The 24110-nt window shown below is 42.6% G+C and overlaps 2 protein-coding genes across 18 annotated transcripts in view; one reads left to right on the top strand and one right to left on the bottom strand.

The window, feature by feature from the left end:
• ATM (ATM serine/threonine kinase) overlaps positions 1-3227 on the bottom strand; it is a 128338-nt gene extending 125111 nt beyond the window's left edge. For 10 of the 17 annotated variants that reach the window (XM_036324489.1, XM_036324494.1, XM_036324488.1 and 7 more), the window contains exon 1: positions 2545-3227. The gene's annotated coding sequence lies outside the window, so the exon portion shown is untranslated. The remainder of the gene's footprint in view (positions 1-2544) is intronic. The other 7 variants (XR_004970315.1, XM_036324504.1, XM_036324487.1 and 4 more) reach the window with 6 other exon arrangements.
• Positions 3228-3429: 202 nt separating this feature from the next.
• Positions 3430-24110, top strand: part of LOC118664418 (protein NPAT) — a 62660-nt gene continuing 41979 nt past the window's right edge. The window contains exons 1-2 of the mRNA XM_036324509.1: positions 3430-3582; positions 23498-23616. Coding sequence (XP_036180402.1) covers positions 3546-3582; positions 23498-23616 — 156 coding nt within the window. The 5' untranslated portion in view covers positions 3430-3545. The remainder of the gene's footprint in view (positions 3583-23497; positions 23617-24110) is intronic.

Below are 24110 nucleotides of genomic sequence, written 5' to 3'. Positions count from 1 at the left end.
CAAACTTTCCTTTGGTAACCTTTGAAAACACCTTGTAAGAAAAACATTTTAGTATTTGAGTCTTTTTATAAAAAAGGCTCATTTCTGTTACACAATGTTAATAAACAAAGAAAAACATACACATTACGTCTATGATATCTACACGTACATATATATCGCAAGAGAAAAAACTGGGAAAAGTCCTTTTCCCATCCATCCACGTATGTTCTACTCGATCTTTCAGGATCAAGTATGTTTATCAGGCCATGTTTAATCTCACAGAATCTTAAAAATGGCAGGAAATGAGAGATCATGTCTCATCTTCCTTCAAAGGAAGAAATCCCTCCTAAAATGTTATTGTCCTTTCTTCAAACACTTGCAGTGAAGGCAAACTACCTAATAAGACTTCAAAGTTAACCGGCAGATACCTCTAATTCCCTTCTCCATTAGTATTCATTGGTTGTTCTGACCCCTTCAACACCATTACCAACTCTGCTGTGGGTTACAGGATGTTACTTACTTATAGTATTTTTCATTTGACTATATACTTGTTCAGAACAGGACTGTAATTTTTGTTTTTCCATCCCCTATAGTTGTATCTAGGACTCTTCCCCCTTCTTGTCAATCTTAAAGTCCTCTTGATTGGCCAGTAAGAAAAATAAAACACCTTAGCAAAATATTCAAATAACCATAAAAGTAGGCACCATTATTCCTAAATATACTAAAGATGTTATTTATAATGTGAAAAAAAATGCATGTTTCCTAAACATGTGACACATCCAGGAAGAGGCAACTCTAAACTTGTTTTTTAAGCTGTGGCTTTTCTGAACTTGTTTTTTCTCTTCTTCAGTTTCTCAAAGATTACTTTTAAGAAAATGAAACAGTTCAGTATTACCTACATAAACAGGAAATGTTACTCACTGATACATGAAACTGTATTTATTGGGCAACTGCTGTGTCCAAGGTACTATATTAGGAGAATCTAGATTTATAATGAACCAAACAGACACAAATCCTACCCTCGCTGAGTCATAACTAGTGGGAGAGAGTGACAATAAACAAGTACACTAATAAATCAATGCATAATTCCAAACTGTGATATGACTCAAAGGAAACAAACACACAATAAGAGGATTATATATATAAAAGCCTAAGTGACTAGCTGACCATTCGACAGTCCAACCGGTAGCTATGATGTGTACTGACCACCAGGGGGGCAGACGCTTGACGCAGGAGCAGAAACCACAGGCATGGAAACATGGAACAGACTGATGAATCTCAGAGGGTAGGGGGAGGGAGGAGGGCGGGAAGAGATTAACCAAAGATCTTATATGCATACTAAAGGCCCAGTGCATGGATTTGTGCACCGGTGGGGTCCCTCAGCCTGGCCTGCGCCCTCTCGCAATCGGGACCCCTCGGGGGATGTCAGAGAGCTGGTTTCGGCCCAATACCCGCAGGCCAGGCCGAGGGACCCCACCAGTGCATTAATCTGTGCACCGGGTCTCTAGTTTTTTTTATACACTGTTAGGAAACATGTCTCAGAGGAGGTTACAAAAAAGCCAAGATCTGAATGAACTTGTGCTAATCACAGAAAGAGCTGGAGGACAGAGATATTAGGGGAAAAGACTAGTCTAAGGGTCCTAAGATGGAAAAAGCAACCAAAACAACCAGAGAGTAATCAGCTACAATAAGAGCGTCATCCGTTAAAGCTGAATTCAACCAAGGCATTAATCCAGAACAATCTAGCTTCCATTCCCAACATGGAACTAAATGATCTCTATTTCCTAAGTAACAGCCTCTGGATCAGCAAACCCAGTGCTGACCCCTTGGCAGAATTTGACAATCATGACAAATCCCATCTCTTGAACGTGATCCAACCCTTGGGATGCCATTCTCTTGTAAGTGGTGAGAGTGTGGACTCTGTACTCAGACTGTACTGGTGCTACTGTTTATAAGCGGTAGAACCTTGGGCAAGTTAGCTACTCTCTCTTCACCTCAGCTTTCTCAATGATAAAATGAGAAAAAAAAAATAATGCATACTAGAGCCTGCTTCAAAGCGGCACTGTGAGGATTCATGTACCGGTCCAACCGTGCGTGGAACACAGCAAAGGCTCAATAAACTACCGTTAGCATTACCCTTTCTGTTTCGTCAGTCCATTGTGATGGTTCTTCTTCCACCCACACCCGAAAGAACATCCTTGTTTCCTGACTTCTCCCTCTGATTTTAAGCCAGTGGGACCTCATCCATTCCTACGACTTCGACATGTCGACAATGCCCACATTTAATTTCCTTTAATGCCAGACCTCACTTTGGAGCTTCAGGCACCGTCTGCACTTTGCGCCTTGACACGCATGTTTGCCTTCTGTACAGAAAGCTCCCACCACCCTCCGGGGCAATTCAACACTGGGAGGGCTCGGCCCAAACTGAATTGATCTGTTTGCAGAGAAGCTCATTCACCCCTCTGCTACCACCGTGCTCTTCTGCCACATTTTCATCATGAATTTAAGTCTTTTTACTTAATCGGAACCGGGTCAAAACAGCAGCGGACGCTCTAGAATGCTCACCACAGAAAAGGACGGTCACGAGGAAGGCAGGAGCGCGTGGCCACTCCGCTGCCGGCCAGAGGGCGGACTCCAGCGGGGTGACGAGTCCAGAGCCCAGGCTCTTCGCCACGCGACTGCGGTTTACTCTGCAACAGATGCTCGCTGATTACAAATAATTGCCAGAGGGGGAGAAAGTCGATCAGTCAAGTCATCTAGTTAAATCTGGGGGCACTGAGAGGAAGGTTCGTGGCTAAATCTGCTGCGGGAGAGAGTGGCGAGGACGGGAGCCCCGGAAAGAGGTGCAGAGAGGGAAAGGGGTGCAGAGAGGGCCGTCCGGGGCCCAGGGCAGGCGGCTCGGACTCGATTCCCCGACAGCCCGGCTCCCGCGCCACCACCGCTGGACTCCGACAGCCCAAAGGCAATCTCCTGCGGGGACGGTGGCTGCAGCCCAAATCGCCGCTTTCAAGTCGCCTCAGCCCGCGGCCGCAGAGACTGGAGTCCGCTATCCGCGCACCATTCCCGCTTCCGGTTCAAACCTGGCGTGACAGCGCAGCCTTCGTCCCGCGAGGAAGTGAGGCTGCCCCGGCGCCGGGGCCCGTCTGCCCATGCGCGTCAGCATCCCTCGCCCTCCGCGGCTGGGCCTCGCTCCCCCAAAACACTGGGCACGTCCGCGGAGGCGCCTGCGCCGTGCCCACCAATGGCGTGCGTCCTGGCCTCTGCGGCTCTCCCGGCGGCTGCGGCTCCTGGGCCGGCACCACGCCTCCTCGGCCCCTTTAACCCCACCCCTCCAAATCAGAGGGAGGAAATGACGACAGTTTCCAGGAGCACGGAGGCGGGTTTCTTTTCGGCGCCTTTCTTTCTCTCGCGGAGGCGATTGGCTGGCGTGGAGCGAAAGAGGCGGGACGAGTTGCCGCGGGTTCAGTGCCGCCACTGGAACCGGGAGATGCGGCGCAGCGGCTGTCGCTGTGTCGGCTTTTACCCGAGGCTTGTCTCCTATTGCGGTTCCTTCTGCGGCTTCGATTATGCTGTTACCTTCAGACGTAGCCCGGCTGGTGTTGGGTGAGCTCGGCCGCGGGAGGGCCGGCGGGAGGGAGGGATATGGGACCAGCTACGCCGGACGGAAAGACCTTTGGGGCCAAAGGTTTCCCCGGGTGGGGAAGCTCTGGGGTTCTGCCTCCCCGCCGACTCCTGCAGCCCGGCGCCGGCGGCGCTTCCTCCGCCGGGGCCTCGGCAGGTTTCGCCTCTTTGTGCGTGGATGCGCCTCTCCCCGGGGCTGCGGGGCGAGGGGCGCGGGAGGGGAGCGCGGGGGAAACACCTGAGGCCGGGGCCGCGGGCAGGGCGGGCCTGCACACCTCGCCGGGACCCCGAGGGCGAGTCGTCTACGTGACGGATGGACGGACGGCTGCGTGTTTTCCAGCCTTGGGTGCGCTTTTCCCTGGTCAGGGCTTGGACCAAAAGAGGAAAAAAAACAACACAAAAACACCAGGACTTCCCCAGCCGCCCAGCTTGGTGGAAAGACCTTCCTGACGCCCTTCTCGTCACTCGCTTTGACGGCTGCGAGTTTGGGCCGAATGGGGTGTTCTCTCTCCACCCGCCGCAATTAGTCGGTCCCGTCTAGAGGTTTCAAATGTCAGTTGCATATTTTGAAACAGAAGCAATGCCTTTTTGGGGGGCGTGTGGGGGGTGGAGGGGACTAGCAAGAAACTTCACATGGGAAATGACTTTCAGTTGACTTTTCTGAGTCCTGTTGAGTTTTTCCTCCATTCGCGGCGGCGTTCCTCGGGCCAGTGGTCAGGGTGTCCTGTCTGGGTGGGAAATAGGTGTTGTTGTTGCTCGTGCCCCGGAAGAATAAAGAGGGTTGTACGGCTGGGGACGAGAGCCCCATTAAACTCAGAACGCGAGCCAATGATTTGCAGACATCGTGTTCGACATCCCTGGAAGTTAAATGGTAAACATCTGCGATGAAGCTTCCCATAGTGTCTACAGTCATTCCTACCGACCGATGTTTTATTGGTAGGAAAACGCATCTGTCTTGTTTCTTTTTAAAATACCCAGCTCTTGTCCAAAGAGATGGTGTTTTGTGCACGGGCTTGTGATAGACACATTTGGCAGGAAATATTAGAGTGTAGTGGTTCCATCATCCATTTTTTTTGATTAACTTCATGGCTTAAGTTTAAACGGATATTTTTGTTAATGTTTGGCTAATCTTTTGCCCACTTAACCAGAAGTGAGTATCAGTCGTTAACCCACATCTATATCTTGTATGTATGAGAAAAAGCTGTCTTGTAATTGTTCTATTAGACTTGCATGTGATCCAGTCCAAAGTAGACTTTCACAGTGTTTATGATCACATTGACATTTTTTCCCCCCTCCATGAAGTGTTTACTTGAGAATTTTTGAGTTTGGGCAGTTTGGTAATCCAGTAACCGCAGTCTTCAACAGGATTTCTTGACCTGGCATTGTTGACATTTTGGGCCAGATAATTATTTATGGAGGACTGTCCTGTGCATTGTGGGATGTTCAGCAGCATCCACCGCCTCTATCCTTTCATGCCAGTAGGGCTCCACTCACCCTCTGTCCAGTTATGACAACAGAAAGTGTCTCCAGATATTGACAGTATGTTCCCTGTAGGGCAAAAAATCACTCTCAATTAAGAACCACTGGTTTTACAAAAGCAATTTGATTTTCTAAGTGGAATAATTTACACCAACTTGTGAGTCTTTATTCTCCACAAACCAGCTGATCTGCTTTCTTTCTACTGTTTTCAATGCTCTCCAGTCATCGTTTGGTATCCTAAACTAGTTCTTTGTCTTTCACATTCCATTTTGATTGCCACCTATCCTAGCAATATGCCTCCTACTACTTCTCTTTTGGGTTTTTGTCCTTGCTTCTCAGATAGTCTTGCCATTCATCTTTACTGTTACAAAACAAAATCTGCCTAAAGCATTCGCACTACACCTGTTAAAGTTGAAACAACTGTGCAGTTACCAAACATTTCAAGTTGTACAAAAGAATATGTAATAAATCTTCCCGCTTTAACTACTCTTGCTTTTTTGTCATGTATTTTGAAGCTCATATCAGCATGTAAAGACCTACAATTACAAAGCATAGTGACTTAAAATATTAACAGGTTTATTATTCACTCATGATTCTTCTCTTGTCAGTACTCCCTCCCCATCTTCAGCCCCTCTCTTGATGTTGGACCTTTTCCTTTATATTGTTCTTTCAGTAAATCTTTGGATGCCTGCTATGTTCTGACGCTGCCAAATGCTAGGAATAGAGAGAAGGAAGTTCTCCCCTTAGAGTTCATGTAATTAGGATTTTTATCCTTACACATGCACACACACACAACACTTTCGTACACCCCACCTCACATTCTATCTAATGCTCCATCATCCTTTCACAAGTCAAATTTATTCAAAAAACAATAGATTCTACTTAGTTGCTCTACTTGCTCACCTAACTTTCGTTTTTCTTTTTAACATACATATATTTATTGATTTCAGAGAGGTAGAGAGAATTGGAAACATCAGTGATGAGAGAGAGTGATTGATTGGCTGCCTCCTGCACACCTCCTACTGGGGATCAAGCCCGCACCCTGGGCATGTGCCCTCGGCCAGAATCAAACCTGGGAACCTTCAGTCTATAAGCCAACGCTCTATCCACTGAGCCAAACCAGCTACGGCTAACTTTCATTTTTCAACATACAGCAGTGACTTTTGTACCTCACTACTCTATTTAAACAGCTCTTGCTACTCAGCTACAGCCAGCTGTTGCCTTGCTGGAAATTGTTTCATTATTGCACAAGCCAAATGCATCAAAATGTTGTTTATTGCCTCTGGATCACCAGTTTTGTTTTTATGAGCATGTCATACAAAGTGCTCTGTGGAACTGATCCTGCTTCATCTCAACTTCTCAACATCTGACCTGTGCTTCAGGAATACCAGACTACTTGCAGTATCTCCCGTTTGTCCTATGCGTTCTGTTCCCTCTGCCTGCAGTATTTATTCTCCCTGTCTTCCTAAGTACTTACATTCATTGTTCAGGTCAAACATAATCTCTGAAACCTCGTCCAGCAGGTATAGTTAGTACTTCTTAAATGTTTCCACAGCATTATACATTACTTCTGTTACACCCTTACCATGTTTTATGGTAGCTGTATGTTTGCTTTCCTTTTTTTTTTTCCCTTAGAAAACATATGCAAAATTTAACCATTTCAGTAATTTTTAAGTGTACAGTTCTGTGGCTTTATTTACATTCACGTTGTTCTGTAACCATTACCGTTATCCCCCTCTAGAATTTGTTGTGGTCGTTAATCCTCACCCCTAGTATATTCCTCCAATTATTCTCAGAGAAAGTGGAAGGGAGGGGGAGAAGCAGAGAGAAAAACAGCAATGTGAGAGAGACACGTCAATTGGTTGCCTCCCACATGCATCGACCAAGCCAGGGGTCGAACCTGCATTCCAGGTATGTGTCCTTGACTGGAATTGAACCTGGGACCCTTCAGTCCGCAGGTCGATAGATACTCTATCCACTGAGACAAACAAGCCAAGGTCCCCTCTAGAATTTTATTTCTAGAAAGTTACTTACCTTTTTGTCATATTCAGTATTTTTAATCTGGGATTAATGGGCAGGCTTCAAAAGTTCTGGGATCCTACAAACTATCTGTAAAGGTTTATGTGCAGGTAGCGTGTTTTATGGGTGAAGTGTCCAAAACTTTCTTTTTTAAAAACAAATATACTTTTACTTATTTCAGAAAGGGAGAGAGAGAGAGAGAGAGAGAGAGAGAGAGAAACATCAATGAGGAGATACATCAATCGGCTGCCTCCTGCACACTCCCTACTGGGAATTGAGCCTGCAACCTGGGCATGTGCCCTTACCGTGAATTCAATCATGACTCCCTGGTTCATAGTCATACCTCAACCACTGGGCCAGAACTTTCTTAAGATTCCTAAATAGATTTGTTCCTTTCTGTGTGAGTCAACATCCATTCAGGAAAATTGAAACCAGTCTGAGTATTTGACAGTAGAGACCTGGTGCATGAAATTTGTGCACTCGGTGGGGGGGGGGGGGTCCCTCAGCCTGGCCTGCACCCTCTCACAGTCCAGGAGCCCTCGGGTGATGTCCGATTGACAGCTTAGGCCCTGGCGAGTGGGCCTAAGCCAGCAGTCAGACATCTTTAGTGCTGCCGAGGAGGCAGGAGAGGCTCCTGCAGCACAACGGTGAGCCTGGCTTCTGGCTGAGCGGCGCTCCCCCTGTGGGAGCACACTGACCACCAGGAGGCAGCTCCTCATTGAGCGTCTGCCCCCTGGTGGTCAGTGCGTGTCATAGCGACCAGTTGCTTTGCAGTTCAGTCGATTTGCATATTAGGGTTTGATTATATAGGATAATAATACTGTCATTGCTGACATTTACAACTTTTTATGATCCTTACCCATTCTGTCTTTTCAGTTGTATCTCCAACTGTTCTATCATATACATTGTGCTTCATCCAAACTGGGCATGTTTCCCAAACACGCTCTTCATATATATTTTCTATCAGTTTCTTTGGGATATGCCAGCCATTCTTCAAGATTCACCTCTTCCTTGAAATGTTGCAGAATTTTCCCCAAGTCTGGTAATGGTAATACTTCCTCTAACCCAGTGGTTCTCAACCTTCTGGCTCTTTAAATACAGTTAGTTCCTCATGTTGTGACCCAACCATAAAATTATTTTCGTTGCTACTTCATAACTGTAATGTTGCTACTGTTATGAATCGTAATGTAAATATCTGATATGCAGGATGGTCTTAGGCGACCCCTGTGAAAGGGTCATTCGACTGCCAAAGGGGTCGCGACCCACAGGTTGAGAACTGCTGCTCTAATCCCTATCCTCCCATGAAGTAAGTCCTAGTGTCTTACCACCTTTACTTTGTTTTTGTGTATACATGAGTCCTAGTTCATCATAACTTGTTTATTAACCGAGATTTTGTTATTGGTGGATCTAGTAATATAATGTGTCATAAGTTAAGACTTCCCATGAATTACTTACATTTTTTTAGGATCATTGAACCACTGTGAAGGAGATATTTTCAGGTAGGGAGATTTGCTATCACTTGCTTTCTCCGTCAGGCACCTCTTTTTTTAACACATTAAGAGCCCTGTCAGTCACTGGTGACTGACACTGTATCTCGGTCCGGAAGACACAACAGGCTGGGCGCTTAACTGTTAAAGATTTTTTTATTGATTTTTAGAGAAAGGGAGGGAGAGAGAAACATTGATGTGAGTAAAAATTGATTGGCTGCCTCCTCCATGCCCCTACCAGAGATCAAGCTCACAACCCGGGTATGTGCCCTGACTGAGAATCAAATCACTAGCCCTTTGGTGCACGGGGTAACGCCCAACCAACCGAACCACATGGGCCTGGGCATGCACCTCTCTTTTTTATGTTTCCCTCTCTAAAATAGGAAGAGACCAGACTCAGCATCCTAATTCCTAAAATTTGAATACCCTTAATATATAGTTAGAATTTTATCTTTCCTTTTCCTTTTTCAGTTTTGTTTCTCCTTCAGTATATTTTATTGCTTATTACTACCTCCACTAAAAAGCAGGCAGAAGCCAATAGGCATTGTATTAGGAAAAAAAGAAATGCAGGCATACTTCCTTAGTTATTTGAGTATCTTTGCCACTAAGTCTATACAAGAGATAGTTATTTTATTCTAAAGTTACCTTTAGAAATAAGAAGAAACAATAATTAATAGCTAATTTTAGTTGAAGAATAATTGTATTGTTATAATAAGAGATGATTGGTGTAGTTTGTATTTTTACTGTGACATTTGAGATTTAGAATAATTTATACCTAAAATTTTCCCTGTTACTATGATTGAGAATTGCTTACAATTCTCAGTTAAGCTTATTTGTAAGCAAATAATTAGTTAACATATGTGTGTATGTATATATGTGTGTGTATATATGTATATATATATTTGTATGTATATATACACACATACATATAATCATATATTAGTAAGTGTGCATATATATGTATATATGTATATATATATACACACACATATATACATATATATAAAATGATAAATGAACATGAATGTAGTCAACTATTTACCACATTATTTTATAACTTCTAGGACAAAAGTAAAGCTAAATACACCAAGTCTAATCTAAAATGGAAACTCTAGCTTGCCCAAAGTGGGACATGAACACTTGTCATAGAAGTAATCTAGCCTTTTAACAGCCTTTTCTCAAGTGTATACTATACAAAATTGTAATTTCTTATGACAGACTATGAACTATATGATCTGCCATGATTCCTTTCCCAGCGTATGCTAGCACAAATAACCATATTTTCTGAGAAGGGTTAACTGTATATTACTACATTCCATCCAGGGAAGTATTCTCAACCTTTGTTTCATGATTGCAGCCTTAAGGAATATTTTTAGAGGTTTTTTTCCTAATTGCCTGCCCTCATGAAATTTTAATGCCTCAAATATACTGCTTATATATTGCGTGTATTTCTGTAAATAAGCATTAAAGAATATTTTCTTAGTTCCACTCTCTTCCCGGTACCAATTTTCAATGGCTTGGGGCTATGTCATTCTTTTTGAGAATGCTTGGTCTAGAGAAAATCAAATCTACTTTAAGGAATTAGATTTCATACCAGCACCTGTTACAACTCCCAAGTGGTTATGAAAACATCTGAGGTGGTTAGTACTTTGGAAACTCTCCACCATGAAAAGAAACTATTTATTTGGGGTTTTCAATTTGAATCTTGAAGCACATAAAGAAAAACTCCAAGCCTGACTGGTTTGGCTCAGTGGATAGAGCGTTGGCCTGCAAACTGAATGGTCCCAGGTTCGATTCCGGTGAAGGGCATGTACTGGTTGCAGGCACATCTCCAGTGGGGGGGGGGGGGGGGGGGGAGGCGGGGTGCAAGAGGCAGCTAGCTGATCGAAGTTTCTCTCTCATCAGTGTTTCTAACTCTATCTCTCTCCCTTCCTTTCTGTAAAAAAATCAATAAAATATATTTAAAAAAGAAGAACTCCAACTGCCCTGATTTCAGGGTGACTAATGGGTTGTACACATTTTAAATTTCTATATTAATGAAATCCTAGTAGCATTTGACTTAATTATTCCAAATAATATAACTCAGAAAGCGAACCATTTTAAAAACAATTTATTTTCAACTGGCTATATTTTTATAGGGTTTTATATTGAGTTATTTGTGAAAAATTAAAAAAAATAAAAAACAAGGAAAATAGCAATTTATCTTTTATCCATCTAATTTCACATGTCAGATGATTTCACATCTTCAGTGATGGGGATATAGAGTAGTAGTATCTGAGATTTTTAAAAAAGGTTTCTATATGCTACCTGGTTTCTAATTGCTTTCCCATATTCCAGAGGACAGAGTCTTTGGTGTTTTAGTTGTATGTTTCTTTCTCCCTATAGCATTAGTTAGCAAGAGATTGGAAAACTGATTAATCAACTATAAGTAGGAAGTGGTGTGTTGGTTCCCACATCCCAGCTAGGACATTTCCTAAAATGAGGTGATAATTTCCTATTTATTTTTATAATGATCATATATAATGACTTTGTAGGCCCACTGATTTGTTGTTGTTTTTTTTAATTGTCAGGCCTGGTTCAATATATAGTTTCAGGGGGAAAGAATAGGACCTTATAATTTTCAAATTGGAATAATTGCTTTAGTACAACAGATCTTTGAATAACTTGTTTCAATGTTTTTCCATTATAACATTGATGGGATGCCAGATCATTAACTTAATTTTTGTTTATATCAATTAGTCTATAGTAAAACTAGTTTTATTATACATTGTTTTGCTTAAAATCACAGAGAACCTATTCTCAATGTTAAGTGAGGACTTATGTAGTTAAATACTTAATTATTATACCAGCACTGAGATACTAGTAAGTGTACTTACAAAGGCAAGTATAAGGGAATCTAGTACCTGGTCATAGGAGTGTGGTACATAATGACAGGGTTGAAAAAAAAAATTCTCTGAGGAAATGATAGTTAGACTATACCTGAAGGATGAATAGGAATTACCTACACTAGGAAAAGATAAAGCTGTTCAACCAAAGTGAATAAAGTATATAGTGGCCTTGGAATAACATCATTTGTTTATTTGCAGAATTGAAAGACCAGTTTGGCTGGAAGAGATGAAATAACAAGATATAGGGCTAAAAAGGAAATTATGATGCAAAACAGAATCTCATATGACATGTTAAAAAGTTAGGATTATAGTTTTTTATTGAGGTATAATTCACATACCACAAAGTGCAAAATGTAGTTATTTTTAGTATATTCACTTTTTTATGCAGCCATCACCACTATCTTAATTCCAGAACATTTCTATCACCCCAAAAGAAACCCCATGCCTGTTAATAGTCACACCCAATTGTCCCCTTCCGCTATCCTCTGGCAACCACTGATCTACTCTGTCTCTATGGGATTTACCTATTCTGGAAATTTCATGTAAATGGGATTATACAATATGTGAACTTTGCCTGACTTCTTGAACTTAATGTTTTCAAGATTTATCCATGTTATGACATATATATGTACTTAATTTCTTTTTGTGCCTGAATAGTGTTCCATTGTATGGATATATTATATTTTGTTTTTCCATTCACTGATGGACATTTCTACTTTTTTGGCTATTATGAAAAACTAGAGGCCCAGTGCACCAAAATTTCTGCACTCGGGGGGGGGTCTGTCAGCCCAGCCTGTGCCCTCTCCCAGTCTGGGACCCCTAGGGGCATGTCCACCTGCTGGCTTAGGCCCGCTCCCAGGGGTATCAGGACTAAGTTGGCAGTCAGACATCCCTCTGGCAGCCCAGGAGCCCTCGGGGGATGTCCACTTGCCAGCGGGGAGCAGGCCTAAGCTGCAGTCTGACATCCTTAGCGTTGCTAAGGAGGCGGGAGAGGCTCCCACCACCACTGCTGTACTGGCAGCCATCAGCTTGGCTTCTGGCTGAGCAGAGCTCCCCCTGTGGGAGCGCACTGACCACCAGGGGGCAGCTCCTGCATGGAGCGTCAGCCCCATGGTGGTCAGTGTGTGTCATAGTGACCAGTAATTCCCAGTCGTTCTGCTGTTAGGGTCAATTTGCATATTACCTTTTTATTATATAGGATGCTGTTATGAACATTCATGTACAAGTTTTATTGAACATATGCTTTTAATGCTCTTAGATATATGTATATCTAAAGATTGGACTTGCTTGCTTATATGGTAACTAAAGGCCCGGTGCATGAAATTCGTGCACTTGGTGGTGGGGAGTCCCTCAATCTGGCCTGCACCCTCTCGCAGTCCAGGAGCCCAGGGAATGTCCGTCTGCCGTGGAGGCGGAAGAGGCTCCCACCACTGCCATTGTGGGAGTGCAGTGACCACCAGGGTACAGCTTCTACGTTAAGTGGGATTGGGCCAAAACTGGCACTCAAACATCCCCCGAGGGTCCCAGATAGCAAGAGGGTGCAAGCCAGGCCGAAGGACCCCACCGGTGCCAGGGAGGGACACAGGAGGTTGGCCAGCCAAGGAAGGACTGTGGGAGAGCTCCAGGGCATGTCTGGCCCAAGAACTCAGTCCGGATTGGCCAGACCCCAGCAGCAAGCTAACCTACCGGTTGGAGGATCTTCTCCCTGGTGGTCAGTGCATGTCATAGTGACTGGTAGACTGGTCTTGACTGTCTGCCCTCTGGTGGTCAGTGGACATCATAGTGACTGGTCAACTGTCTGCCCCCTGGTGATCAATACACGTCATAGCAAGCAGTTGAACGGCCTTAGCATATCATTAGCATATTACACTTTGATTGGTTGAACCGATGACCAGACACTTAGCATATTAGGCTTTTATTATATTGGATTCTATGTTTAATATTTTTAAGAACTTACCAAGTGATTTTCCGAAGTGGTTGTAAAATTTTTATCATCCCACTATATATGCAGTGGGCTCTCTTGTTACTTTGTTGGTTTCTTTTGCTGTGCAGAAGCTTTTTATTTTGATGTAGTCCCATTTGTTTATATTCTCCTTAGTTTCCATTGCCCTAGGACAGGGATGGCGAGCCTATGACACGTGTGTCAGAGGTGACACGCAAACTCATTTTTTTTTGGTTGATTTTTCTTTGTTAAATGGCATTTAAATATATAAAATAAATATCAAAAATATATGTCTTTGTTTTACTATGTTTGCAAATATCAAATTTCTATATGTGATACGGCACCAGAGTTAAGTTAGGGTTTTTCAAAATGCTGACACGCCGAGCTCAAAAGGTTCACCATCACTGTCCTAGGAGATGTATCCTTAAAGATACTGCTACAAGAGATGCCTGCTATTTTGCTGCCTATGGATTCTTCTAGGGTTTTTATGGTTTCACGTCTTACATTTAAGTCTTTTATCCATTTTGAGGGGTTTTTTTGTGTATGGTGTAAGTTGGTCTAATTTCATTTTTTGCATGTATCTGTCCAATTTTCCCAACACCATTTATTGAAGAGACTGTCTTGACTCCATTGTATGACCTTGCCTCCTTTGTCAAATATTAATTGAGCATAATGGCTTGGGTTGATTTCTGGGTTCTCTGTTCTGTTTCATTGGTCTATATGCCTTTCTTGTGCCAGTACCATGCTGTTTTGAGTACAGTGGCTTGGAAATATAGCTTGATATTTGGCATTGTGATCCCTTCAACTTTGTTGTTCTTTCTTGAGATTGCAAAAAATCAGGGTCTTTTTTGACTCCATAAAAATTTTGGGAATATTTGTTCTATGCCTGTGAAATAAGCCATTGGTATTTTGATAAAGATTGCATTGAAATTGTAGATTGCTTTTGGTAGTATGGCAATTTTACTGATGTTGATTCTACCAATCCATGAACACAGTATATTCTTCCACTTATATAATGTCTTCCTCTCTCTTTTTTCACTATCTTGTAGTTTTCCAAGTACTGGTGTTTTAACCTCCTTGGTTGGGTTTATTCCTAAGTATCTAAACTTTTTTGTTGCAATGGTAAATGAGATTGTTTTGTTTCCCTTTCTGAGCATTCATTATTGGTGTATAAAAATGCCATAGATTTTTGGGTATTAATTTTATATCCTGCTACATTGCCAAATTCCCTTATTAAATCTAGTAGTTTTTTTATGGAGTCTTTAGGGTTTTCTATGTACAGTATCATGTCTTCTGCGAATAGTGAAAGTTTTACTTACTCCTTTTTAATTTGGATGTTTTTATTTCTTCTTGTCTGATTACTACAGCTAGCACTTCTAGTACTATCTTGAGCAGGCTTGGTGAAAGTAAGCATCCCTGTCCCATAGATTTTTGGTTGTTGTGCTTTCATTGTCACTTTTTTCCAGGATGCTTTTTATTTCTTCTTTGATCTCTTTGGTAACCCATTCATTGTTTAATAATATGCTATTTAGTTTCCATATGTTTGATTGTTTGTGATTGTATTTATTGTAGTTGATTTCTAATTTCATGCCATTGTGATATGAGAAGATGCTTGATATGATTTCAGTCTCCTGGAATTTTTAGAGAGTTAGCCTGTGTCCTAGCATGTGGTCTATCTTTGAAAATGTTCCATGTGCACTTGAGAAGAATGTATATTCTGTAGCTTTGGAGTGACATATTCTGAAGATATCAATTAGTTCTATCTGATCTAGTGAGTCATTTAGGATTGCTGTTTCTTTGCTGGTTTTTTGTCTTGAGGATTTATCTAGTGACATCAATAGAGTAGTAAAGTTCCCTACTATTGTGTTGCTGTCGATCTCTCCCTTAATATCTTCCAGAACTTTTTTATGTATTTGAATGCTCCTTTATTGGGTGTGTATATGTTTACCATTGTTTATCCTCTTGTTGTATCCATCCCTTTGGTATTATGAAGTGGCCTTCCTTATTTCTTGTTATGGCCTTCACTTTGAGGTCTATTTTGTCAAATATAAGCATTGCTGCCCCAGTTTTTTGTTTTGTTTTTTTTCCATTTCTGTTTGCCTCACTGATTTGGTCCTCAGCCTCTTCTAGTCTACTGTTGAAACCTTTTTTTTTTTTTAATTGCAGCTACTAGAAGCCCGGTGGATGAAATTCGTGTACTTAGGGGTGTCCCTCAGCCTGGCCTGCACCCTCTCACAGTCCAGGAGCCCTCAGGGGATGTCCAACTGACAGCTGAGCACTGTTGCGGAGGCAGAGAGGCTCCCGCCACCACCACTGCACTCGCCAGCCATGAGCACGGCTTCTGGATGAGCGGTGCTTCCCCTGTGGGAGTGCACTGACCACCAGGGGCAGCTCCTGCATTGAGCGTCTGCCCCCTGGTGGTCAGTGTGCATCATAGTGACTAGTTGTTCTGCCACCGGACTGAAACTGGCTCTCCAGCATCCCCCAAGGGATCCTGGGTTCCGAGAGGGCGCAGGCCAACCCAAAGGATCCTACCGGTGCACGATCCACAGCCAGGAAGGATGTGGGAGGTTGGCCAGCTAGGGAGGGACTGCAGGAGGGCTCCAGGGTATGTCCAGCCTGTCTCGCTCAGTCCCGATTGGCTGGACCCCAGCAGCAAGCAAGACCTACCAGTCAGAGCGTCTGCCCTTGGTGGTTAGTGCAGATCATAGTGAGCAGTTGAGCAGCCTTAGCATATCAGCATATTACGTTTTGATTGCTTGAATGGACAACTGGACACTTAGCATATTAGGCTTTTATTATATAGGATGTCATTCTTCGTTTCCTCTTAATTCTTATTCATGTTGGTGAAATTCTCATTCAGCTCCTTTAGAATCTCATTGAGTTGTGTGTATTTGTCATCCAGACGTTTGGGCATCCTTATAGCCATTACTCTGAATTCCTTCTCTGACAAATTAATTGCTTCCATTTCATTTAGTTCCTTTTCTGGTGATTCCTCCTTTCCCTTTGGGGTTGTTTCTTTGTCTCCCCATTTTTGCTGTGCCGTTATGTATGTTTTTATGTCTTAGATCCAGCTGCTGTGCCATCCACATTTGTTTTGTTTTGTTTTGTTTTTATTGTTCTTTGGGAGTGGGGGCGGTAGTCCTAGGTAATTGGTCTTTCAGTTATCCTGAGCTGTGTGTTCTAGAGGAGCCCTCTATTTGAGTTATTTGGATTCTCCTGATGTAGTTGGGTCTTAAATGTTAGTTTCTCGTTCATTGATGTAGTCTCCTTACAGGTTGTCCAACAAGGTGACACACCCCGGCCTCATTGTGAAAGCTGTTGTGGATGTGCTTGTGAAAGGGGTTGCCTGAGGTCTCATTGGCGTGCATCTAACTATGGGGTCCCAGAGCTCACCGGCATGGTTGCAGGGATCCCAGGGCTTGCGACTGCGGTAGCGCGACTCTGGCTGATGTGGTGTGACTGTTATCCAGGTGGTGTCACTCTGTGAATCCCTGCAGAGATCCTGGAACCTGTGTCTGGGTAGGCAGGCGTCCTGGAGGCTGCTGCTGAAGCAGTGTGGGTTTGGCAGGAGAAGCGTGCACTCCAGGACTTAGCGAGAGGTCCAGGAGCCAAGGCGCTGGTAGCTCAGGATCTGCCGCTGAAGCAGCGGGCTTGGCAGGAGGGTCACGCACTCTGGGACTCACCGGAGTCATCGGCCAGGGAGGTGGGGACTGCAGGTCTGCAGATAAGGTAGCAGGTCTTTGGCCTGGGTGTCTCCTGGGTCTGGGACGATGTCTAAGGCCAGTCTGGGTGGTGTTGAGGCTGGGCTCCTAGTCACCCAGCTCTCCCTTGAAGACTGAGTGGTTTCTGTGCCAGGGCTAGGATGCCCCAGCAGTGCCTGCAGCGGTAGCTGGGGCTCCCCATCCAGGAGAGCCCAGTCTGCCAGCCCCCGAGAATCCTGCAGGATCTAACTGTCACACACACACACACACACACACACACACACACACACACACACATCCACACACTCCCCTCACACTCTCTCCCTCACTGCTGTCCTGCTGGCTGCCATCTTAAATCTCTTGAGTTATTTTTATAGTGGTTGTTTAGAGATTAAAATCAATTTAAACCAAAAGCAATCTTTTCTTGATTAGAACCAGCTTGATTTCAATACTATTATAAAAACTTTGCTTGATGTAAGGAGGCTTGACTTGAGGTGGTAAACACAATACAATATGAAAATGTTGTATTATAGAATTGTATACCTAAAACCTATATAATTTTATTAACCAGTATCACCCTCAATAAATAAATAACCAAGCAAACAAACTTTGCTCCTATATGATGCCATTTTCTTCTCACACCTTTTTGCTGTTAGGGTGACATACGTTACCTCTTTATATATTGTATGCCCATCGAAACAGATGTATAATTATTGCTGTATGCAGTTATCTTTTAAAGCAGAGGAGAAAAAATTTACAAAAAATCATTTTTACCCTTTCATATTTACCTATGTAGTTATCTTGACAGTATTCGTTATTTTTTAATGTGAATTTGATTTACTGTCTAGTGTCATTTTATTTTAGCCTGAAGGACTAAGTTCCTTTAATATTTCTTTCTCTCCTTTTTTTTTAAAAAAAAAGAATTGATTTTAGTGAGAGAGAAACATCAATTTGTTGTTTCACTTATGCATTCTTTGGTTGATTCTTGTATGTTCCCCGAAGGGGGATTGAACTATCAACCTTGGCATATCGGGGCAATGCTCTAATCAACCCTACCTAGCCATAGCCCTTTAATATTACTTATAGGGCAAGTCTAATAGCGAGAAATTCTCTATTGTTGTTTTTTAGTCTGGAGGTATCTTAATTTCTTTATTTTGAAGGAGTTTTGCTAGATTCTTGGTTGACTATTTTTCTGTCAGCACTTTGAATATGTCATCTCACTGAAAAAAAATCAGCTGTTAATCATATTGAGGATCCCTTATATGTGATGAACTGCTTCTCTTTCTACTTTCAAAATTTTCTTTGTTTTTTGACAGTTTAATTATGATTGTGTCTTGGTTTGGATCTCTCTTGAGTTATCCTACTTGCAGTTTGTTGAGCTTCCTGTATAAGTAGATTAATGTATTTCATAAAATTTTGGATGTTCTCAGATACTGCTGCTTCACATATTCTTGCTGTGCTTTCCTTCTGGGACTTCAATTTACTATCTCCCATAGGTCTCTCAGAGACTGTTCCCTTTTCATTAGTCTTTTCTTATGTCTAGTCCTCATACTGGATGATCTCATCTGTCCCTGTTAAAGTTTACTGATTCTTTACCTGCCTTCTCAAATCTGCTGTTGAGCCCCTTCTAGTAAATATTTCATTTCAGTTATACTTTTCACTTCTAGAATTGCTACTTGTTTTTTCTTAAAATTTCTACCTTTTATTTCTTTTTGATGAGACATTTTTATAATTTCCATTAGATATTTAATCCTGGTTTTTTTTTCGTTCTCCAAAGTTATTTTAAATAACTGATTTAAAGTCTTAAGTCGAGCCCTGGCTGGTTTTGCTCAGTGATTAGAGCATCAGGCCTGCAGACTAAAGGGTTGCGGTTTCAATTACTGGTCAGAGGCACATACCTCGGTTGCATGTTCCATCCCGGGCCCCAGCACGTGCAGGAAGGCAGCTAGTCATTGTCTTGTCTGTCTGTCTGTCTGTCTGTCTGTCTCTCTCTCTCTCTCTCTCCCCCACCCCCACTCTAAAATTTCAGTGGGAAAAATATCCTTGAATGAAGATTAGCAATAAATAAATAAATAAATAAAGTATTAAGTCCAGTGTCGTGGCTGGCTTAACGGTAGTGTCTATTACTTGCACCCACCTGTGCCCCCCCCCCCCCCGCCATAGATGAGCCATATTTTCTTATTTTCCCAGATGTCTAATAATTTTTTGTTAACAATTGGCCACTTTAAGTAATGTGACAATTGTAATCAAAATTTTCTCCCTCCCCTATGTTTATTACTCATTATTGTTGTTTTAGCACTTAATTCCCTGAGCGAATTTTGTTGTAAACTCTATATTTTTTGTAGTTTATTTTCTTTGCTTTGGCATTAATTTCCTTAAATGATTGGAGTCAGTACCTTTCCTGTTGTTTGCCTGGGGGCTTTGTGTACTTGAAACATACTTCAACATTCATCTACACATTGAACAAATCTGCCTTACTATTCACTTGATGAGTAGAGATGAGAGTTTGCGGCTGTGTCAGGTCTTTTCTAAATATATGCATTGCTCTACACTTGTACATGACCTATTATCCCAGGACCTTGTCAGAGCCTGTCAGAACCCTCTAAGGCAGTGGTTCTCAACCTTCCTAATGCCTCGACCCTTTAATACAGTTCCTCATGTTGTGGTGACCCCCAACCATAAAATTATTTTCATTGCTACTTCATAACTGTAATTTTGCTACTGTTATGAATCGTAATGTAAATATCTGATATGCAGGATGTATTTTCATTGTTACAAATTGAACATCATTAAAGCATAGTGATTAATCACAAAAACAATATGTAATTAAATATGTCTTAGGCGACCCCTGTGAAAGGGTCATTCGACCCCTCCCCTCCCAAAGGGGTCAAGACCCACAGGTTAAGAACTGCTGCTCTAAGGACTTCTCTCCATCTTTTCTGTTTTATGGTGTTTTGTTTAGCTTATTGTTTGTCCCAGCCTTCTTCTGTGTCACAGGCAGCTGTGGTGTTAAACAGTTCCTTCTGGCTATTTTAAGCAAACACCCCCAAGGGGAAGATTGTTTGCACTGAATGAGCACTGATTCAATTCAAAGACAAGCTATGCAAGTTGGGTTTACAGGGAGTTGTCACACAGGTCAAATAATGGCTGTTTCTGGCAGTGGGGCTTTGGAAAACTTGCTTCACCAACTGCTAGGCTGATGGTTTTCACAATGATGGCAGCTTGTTTATTTTCAAGTGTACTGCTAAGCTGGGGAAATGAGCATAGAAATAGAGCAAGTTAAAATGCCACAATGTTCACTATACTTAGTAACATTTAGCCATTTAAAAAAATAAATGCTCCCAGATTTTTACAACACTGATTGTTTTTGAGAGTTCTATAAAAGTTGATTTTGATACTTTGTGCCGGGGTTCTCATATGCTTTTATGATTGAGAGGATTTTCTTGAGGTTCTCAGCCCATGAATCTTAATGAAACCACTCAGAATGTAGAGGTTTAAAAAGAAAGCCATGGGAAGTGATTGAAGGGCTTTATACAAAAGAGTAATTTAACCAGATTTGATCCACAAGTCAAGGCAAGTGTGATTGATGCCTTATAGATGAATCATCTTGAGTCCTCAAGATTTTAGGTGATTTTTCCCCCTGAAATACCAATGTTTATTTTAACAGAATAGAATAAGAAGCATGTTTCCTGGCCTTCAGTGTTTCTTTTGTACTATATTATTTTTAGTGCTTGGTTTAGTTAAACCTTAGTAATTCTAAGAAACAAAAGAACAAGGATAGGCTGCTAGTCGGGACTGATAAACTATTCATATGTGTAAAACTACCAAACACTGGTTCATAATACTGTTCTGTGAATGTCAGTTATGTGTGCTATTTGTTGAAATAATTAATGCTTTGATTTTCAAGGGGCAAAAAAGAAAAACAGGGTGCCTTTCTTACCTTTCATGACAAATTAATTATTTTGTTCCATTTTTTTCTTAAACCATTAGACCAGCGGTTCTCAACCTGGGGGTCGAACGACCCTTTCACAGGGGTCGCCTAAGACCATCGGAAAACATATATAATTACATATTGTTTTTGTGATTAATCACTATGCTTTAATTATGTTCAATTTGTAACAATGAAAATACATCCTGCATATCAGGTATTTACATCACGATTCATAACAGTAGCAAAATTACAGTTACAAAGTAGCAATGAAAATAATTTTATGGTTGGGGGTCACCACAACATGACGAACTATATTAAAGGGTGACGGCATTAGGAAGATTGAAAACCACTGCATTAGACAAATGTTGAAGTATACAAGTAAATAGCAACATTGGAAAGTGTAGATTTTTTTCATAGTTTAGTATGTTACTTTATACCATCTACTGACCTAGTCAAGATGATGTACGCATTCCGGGGTTGGGGACATAGGGTCTATGACTCACTGTGGGTTCTTGGCTTTGGACAGGATAGAATTAAAAATGAGCCAGCATAGAGTTTAAAGTGAAAGTAAGTTTATTGGCGAAGCAGTGAGATAAAGAATGGGCTACTCCATAGATAGAGTAGTCCCCTTTAGGACAGTTTGCTTTCTTTATTGAGGTTCATTTGATCGGGAGTATGGTATTCTCTGAGGGGGAAAAATATTCAGGATCTTCCCAGGAAAGGGATGGAGACTTTTCAGAGGAGCTCCAATGGACATATTGTATCCGTATATGGGCTTTCCGTTTCAGATAATGGGGGCATGATGTGTGGTTTAGCGTGCTGATGTGTTACAATTTATAATAATAAAAGCATAATATGCAAATCGACCGAATGACTGAGCAGCAGAATGACTGTCCTGACGACCATGCTATGACACACACTGAGCCAAGCCAGCCAGGGCAGGTACAATGCAATTGGTCGGGGGGTCCAACGTCGCCCCACGATCGCCCCGCAGAGGGAAACCCAAGCCACCCTCTGTAGGGCAATTGATGAGGGGGCTCTGTTATAGATTGCCCCACAGAAGGAGGCCCAGGCTACCTGGCCGGCGGTGCTGCAGCAGGTGGGCAGTTCCTCCCTGTGCTGGGCTATCGATCACCCCACAGAGGGAGGTCCAGCACAGCCAAGCGATTGCACCCCATGCATGCCGCCCTCAGAGGGAGGTGACCAGTGGTGAGGGTTAGGGGGTAACAGTGTCGCACAGATGGCAAGCAGTGCAGCAGCAGGACAGGGCCAGCTACTGGCAGCCAGGGAAAGGAAAGCCCCAATAGGCCCTGATCGCCGGCCAGGCCTAGGGATTCTACCTAAGGGGTCCCGGATTGCAAGAGGGCGCAGGCGGGGCTGTGGGACACCCCCCCCACACACACACACATGCACGAATTTCATGCACCAGGCATCTAGTGTAATATGCAAATTGACCCTAAAGGGGGAACCACTGGTCACTATGATGCGCACTGACCACCGGGGGCAGACACTCAATGTAGGAGCTGCCCCCTGGTGGTCAGTGCACTCCCAGATGGGGAGCTCTGCTCAGCCACAAGGCGGGCTGATGGCTGTGAGCGCAGTGGTGGTGACGGGAGCCTCTCCAACCTCCTCGGCAGCGCTAAGGATGTCTGACTGCAGCTTAGGGGAGCAGGCCTAAGCCGCAGTCAGACATCCCCCCGAGGGCTCCCGGGCTGCCAGTGGTTATGTCTTGACTGCCAGCTTATTCCTGATCCTCTGGAGAGTGGGCCTAAGTTGGCAGGTGGACATCACCCGAGGGGTCCCAGACTGTGAGAGTGCACAGGCTGTGCTGAGGGACTCTCCCACCCCCGCTCCCCCCCCAGCCCCCAGTGCACGAATTTTCATGCACCAGGCCTCTAGTGAGTGTATAATGATGCTAGAGGTTACCCTTAAGTAAAATTAGCCCCCATGTTGGACCCAGCAGGATTTCTGCAGATTTTAAGTCATAAATCCAGTAGGGGGTGGTCTTGTTGATAGTTCCTGTAGCTTTTATTGATTGCAACTGTTTTACCACATACCTTATATAAAATATGGAGATTATGGTACAGAAGAATATTATTTCTTTATATTAGTTATTTATAACTTTATTGATTCTTCTGCAGGCATTACTGTGCAGTCATTACACTTTATCAAACACCTTATTTTTCTAGTTTATCTAGAGTTTTCCCCATTAAACAGCCATGTATTTTACGAATTTTACTTTATGGTAGCACAAACTGCTGTTTCTGAGCAAGGCTGTAGAGTCCCAGCACATTCCATTTGTGATATGAACCTCCTCTAGGTTGTGTGTCTGTGTGTGTATGTATTTATGTATATGTGCCTAATAGGGGGCTGTAACATTTTTAACAGCTGTTTTCTTAAAAGTGCAGAATTGACTATAATTACCTAAACTTTTATTTTTCATTTAGGTTACTTACAACAGGAAAACCTCACTTCTACCTGCCAGACTTTTATTTTGGAAAGTTCACATTTAAAAGAATATGCAGAACACTGTACAGATGAAGGTTTTATCCCAGCCTGTTTACTGGTAAGTAATTTTTTTTTCTTTTTTTTAAAATATATTTTATTGATTTTTCACAGAGAGGATGGGAGAAGGATAAAGAGTTAGAAACATCGATGAGAGAGAAACATCGATCAGCTGCCTCCTGCACACCTCCTTCTGGAGATGTACCCACAACCAAGGTATATGCCCTTAGCCGGAATCGAACCTGGGACCCTTCAGTCCGCAGGCAGACGCTCTGCTCTATCCACTGAGCCAAACCGGTTAGGGCGTGATTTCTTTTTTAATGGAAATATTTCATCATTGACCAACAAAAGAGACTATAAACACAATCTTAAAAAATCAGCTCATCATCAAAATCAAAATTGGCAGAAACTTGATAGTTTGTATTCATGCATAATTGAAAAAAACCCAAAGCATGCCAGCTCTTCTTTCACAAATTTATGCCAAAGCCGGTAAATGAATTACAACTTTGCCTTTGAAAATCAGTTTCAAATTGATACCTTCATTTCTAATTATAT

This window comes from Myotis myotis, unplaced genomic scaffold (genome assembly GCF_014108235.1).
Source record: "Myotis myotis isolate mMyoMyo1 unplaced genomic scaffold, mMyoMyo1.p scaffold_m19_p_10, whole genome shotgun sequence".
NCBI classification, from domain to species: domain Eukaryota; kingdom Metazoa; phylum Chordata; class Mammalia; order Chiroptera; family Vespertilionidae; genus Myotis; species Myotis myotis.
Note: the sequence above shows the minus strand (reverse complement) of the source record. Positions and strands in the feature narration are given on the sequence as shown.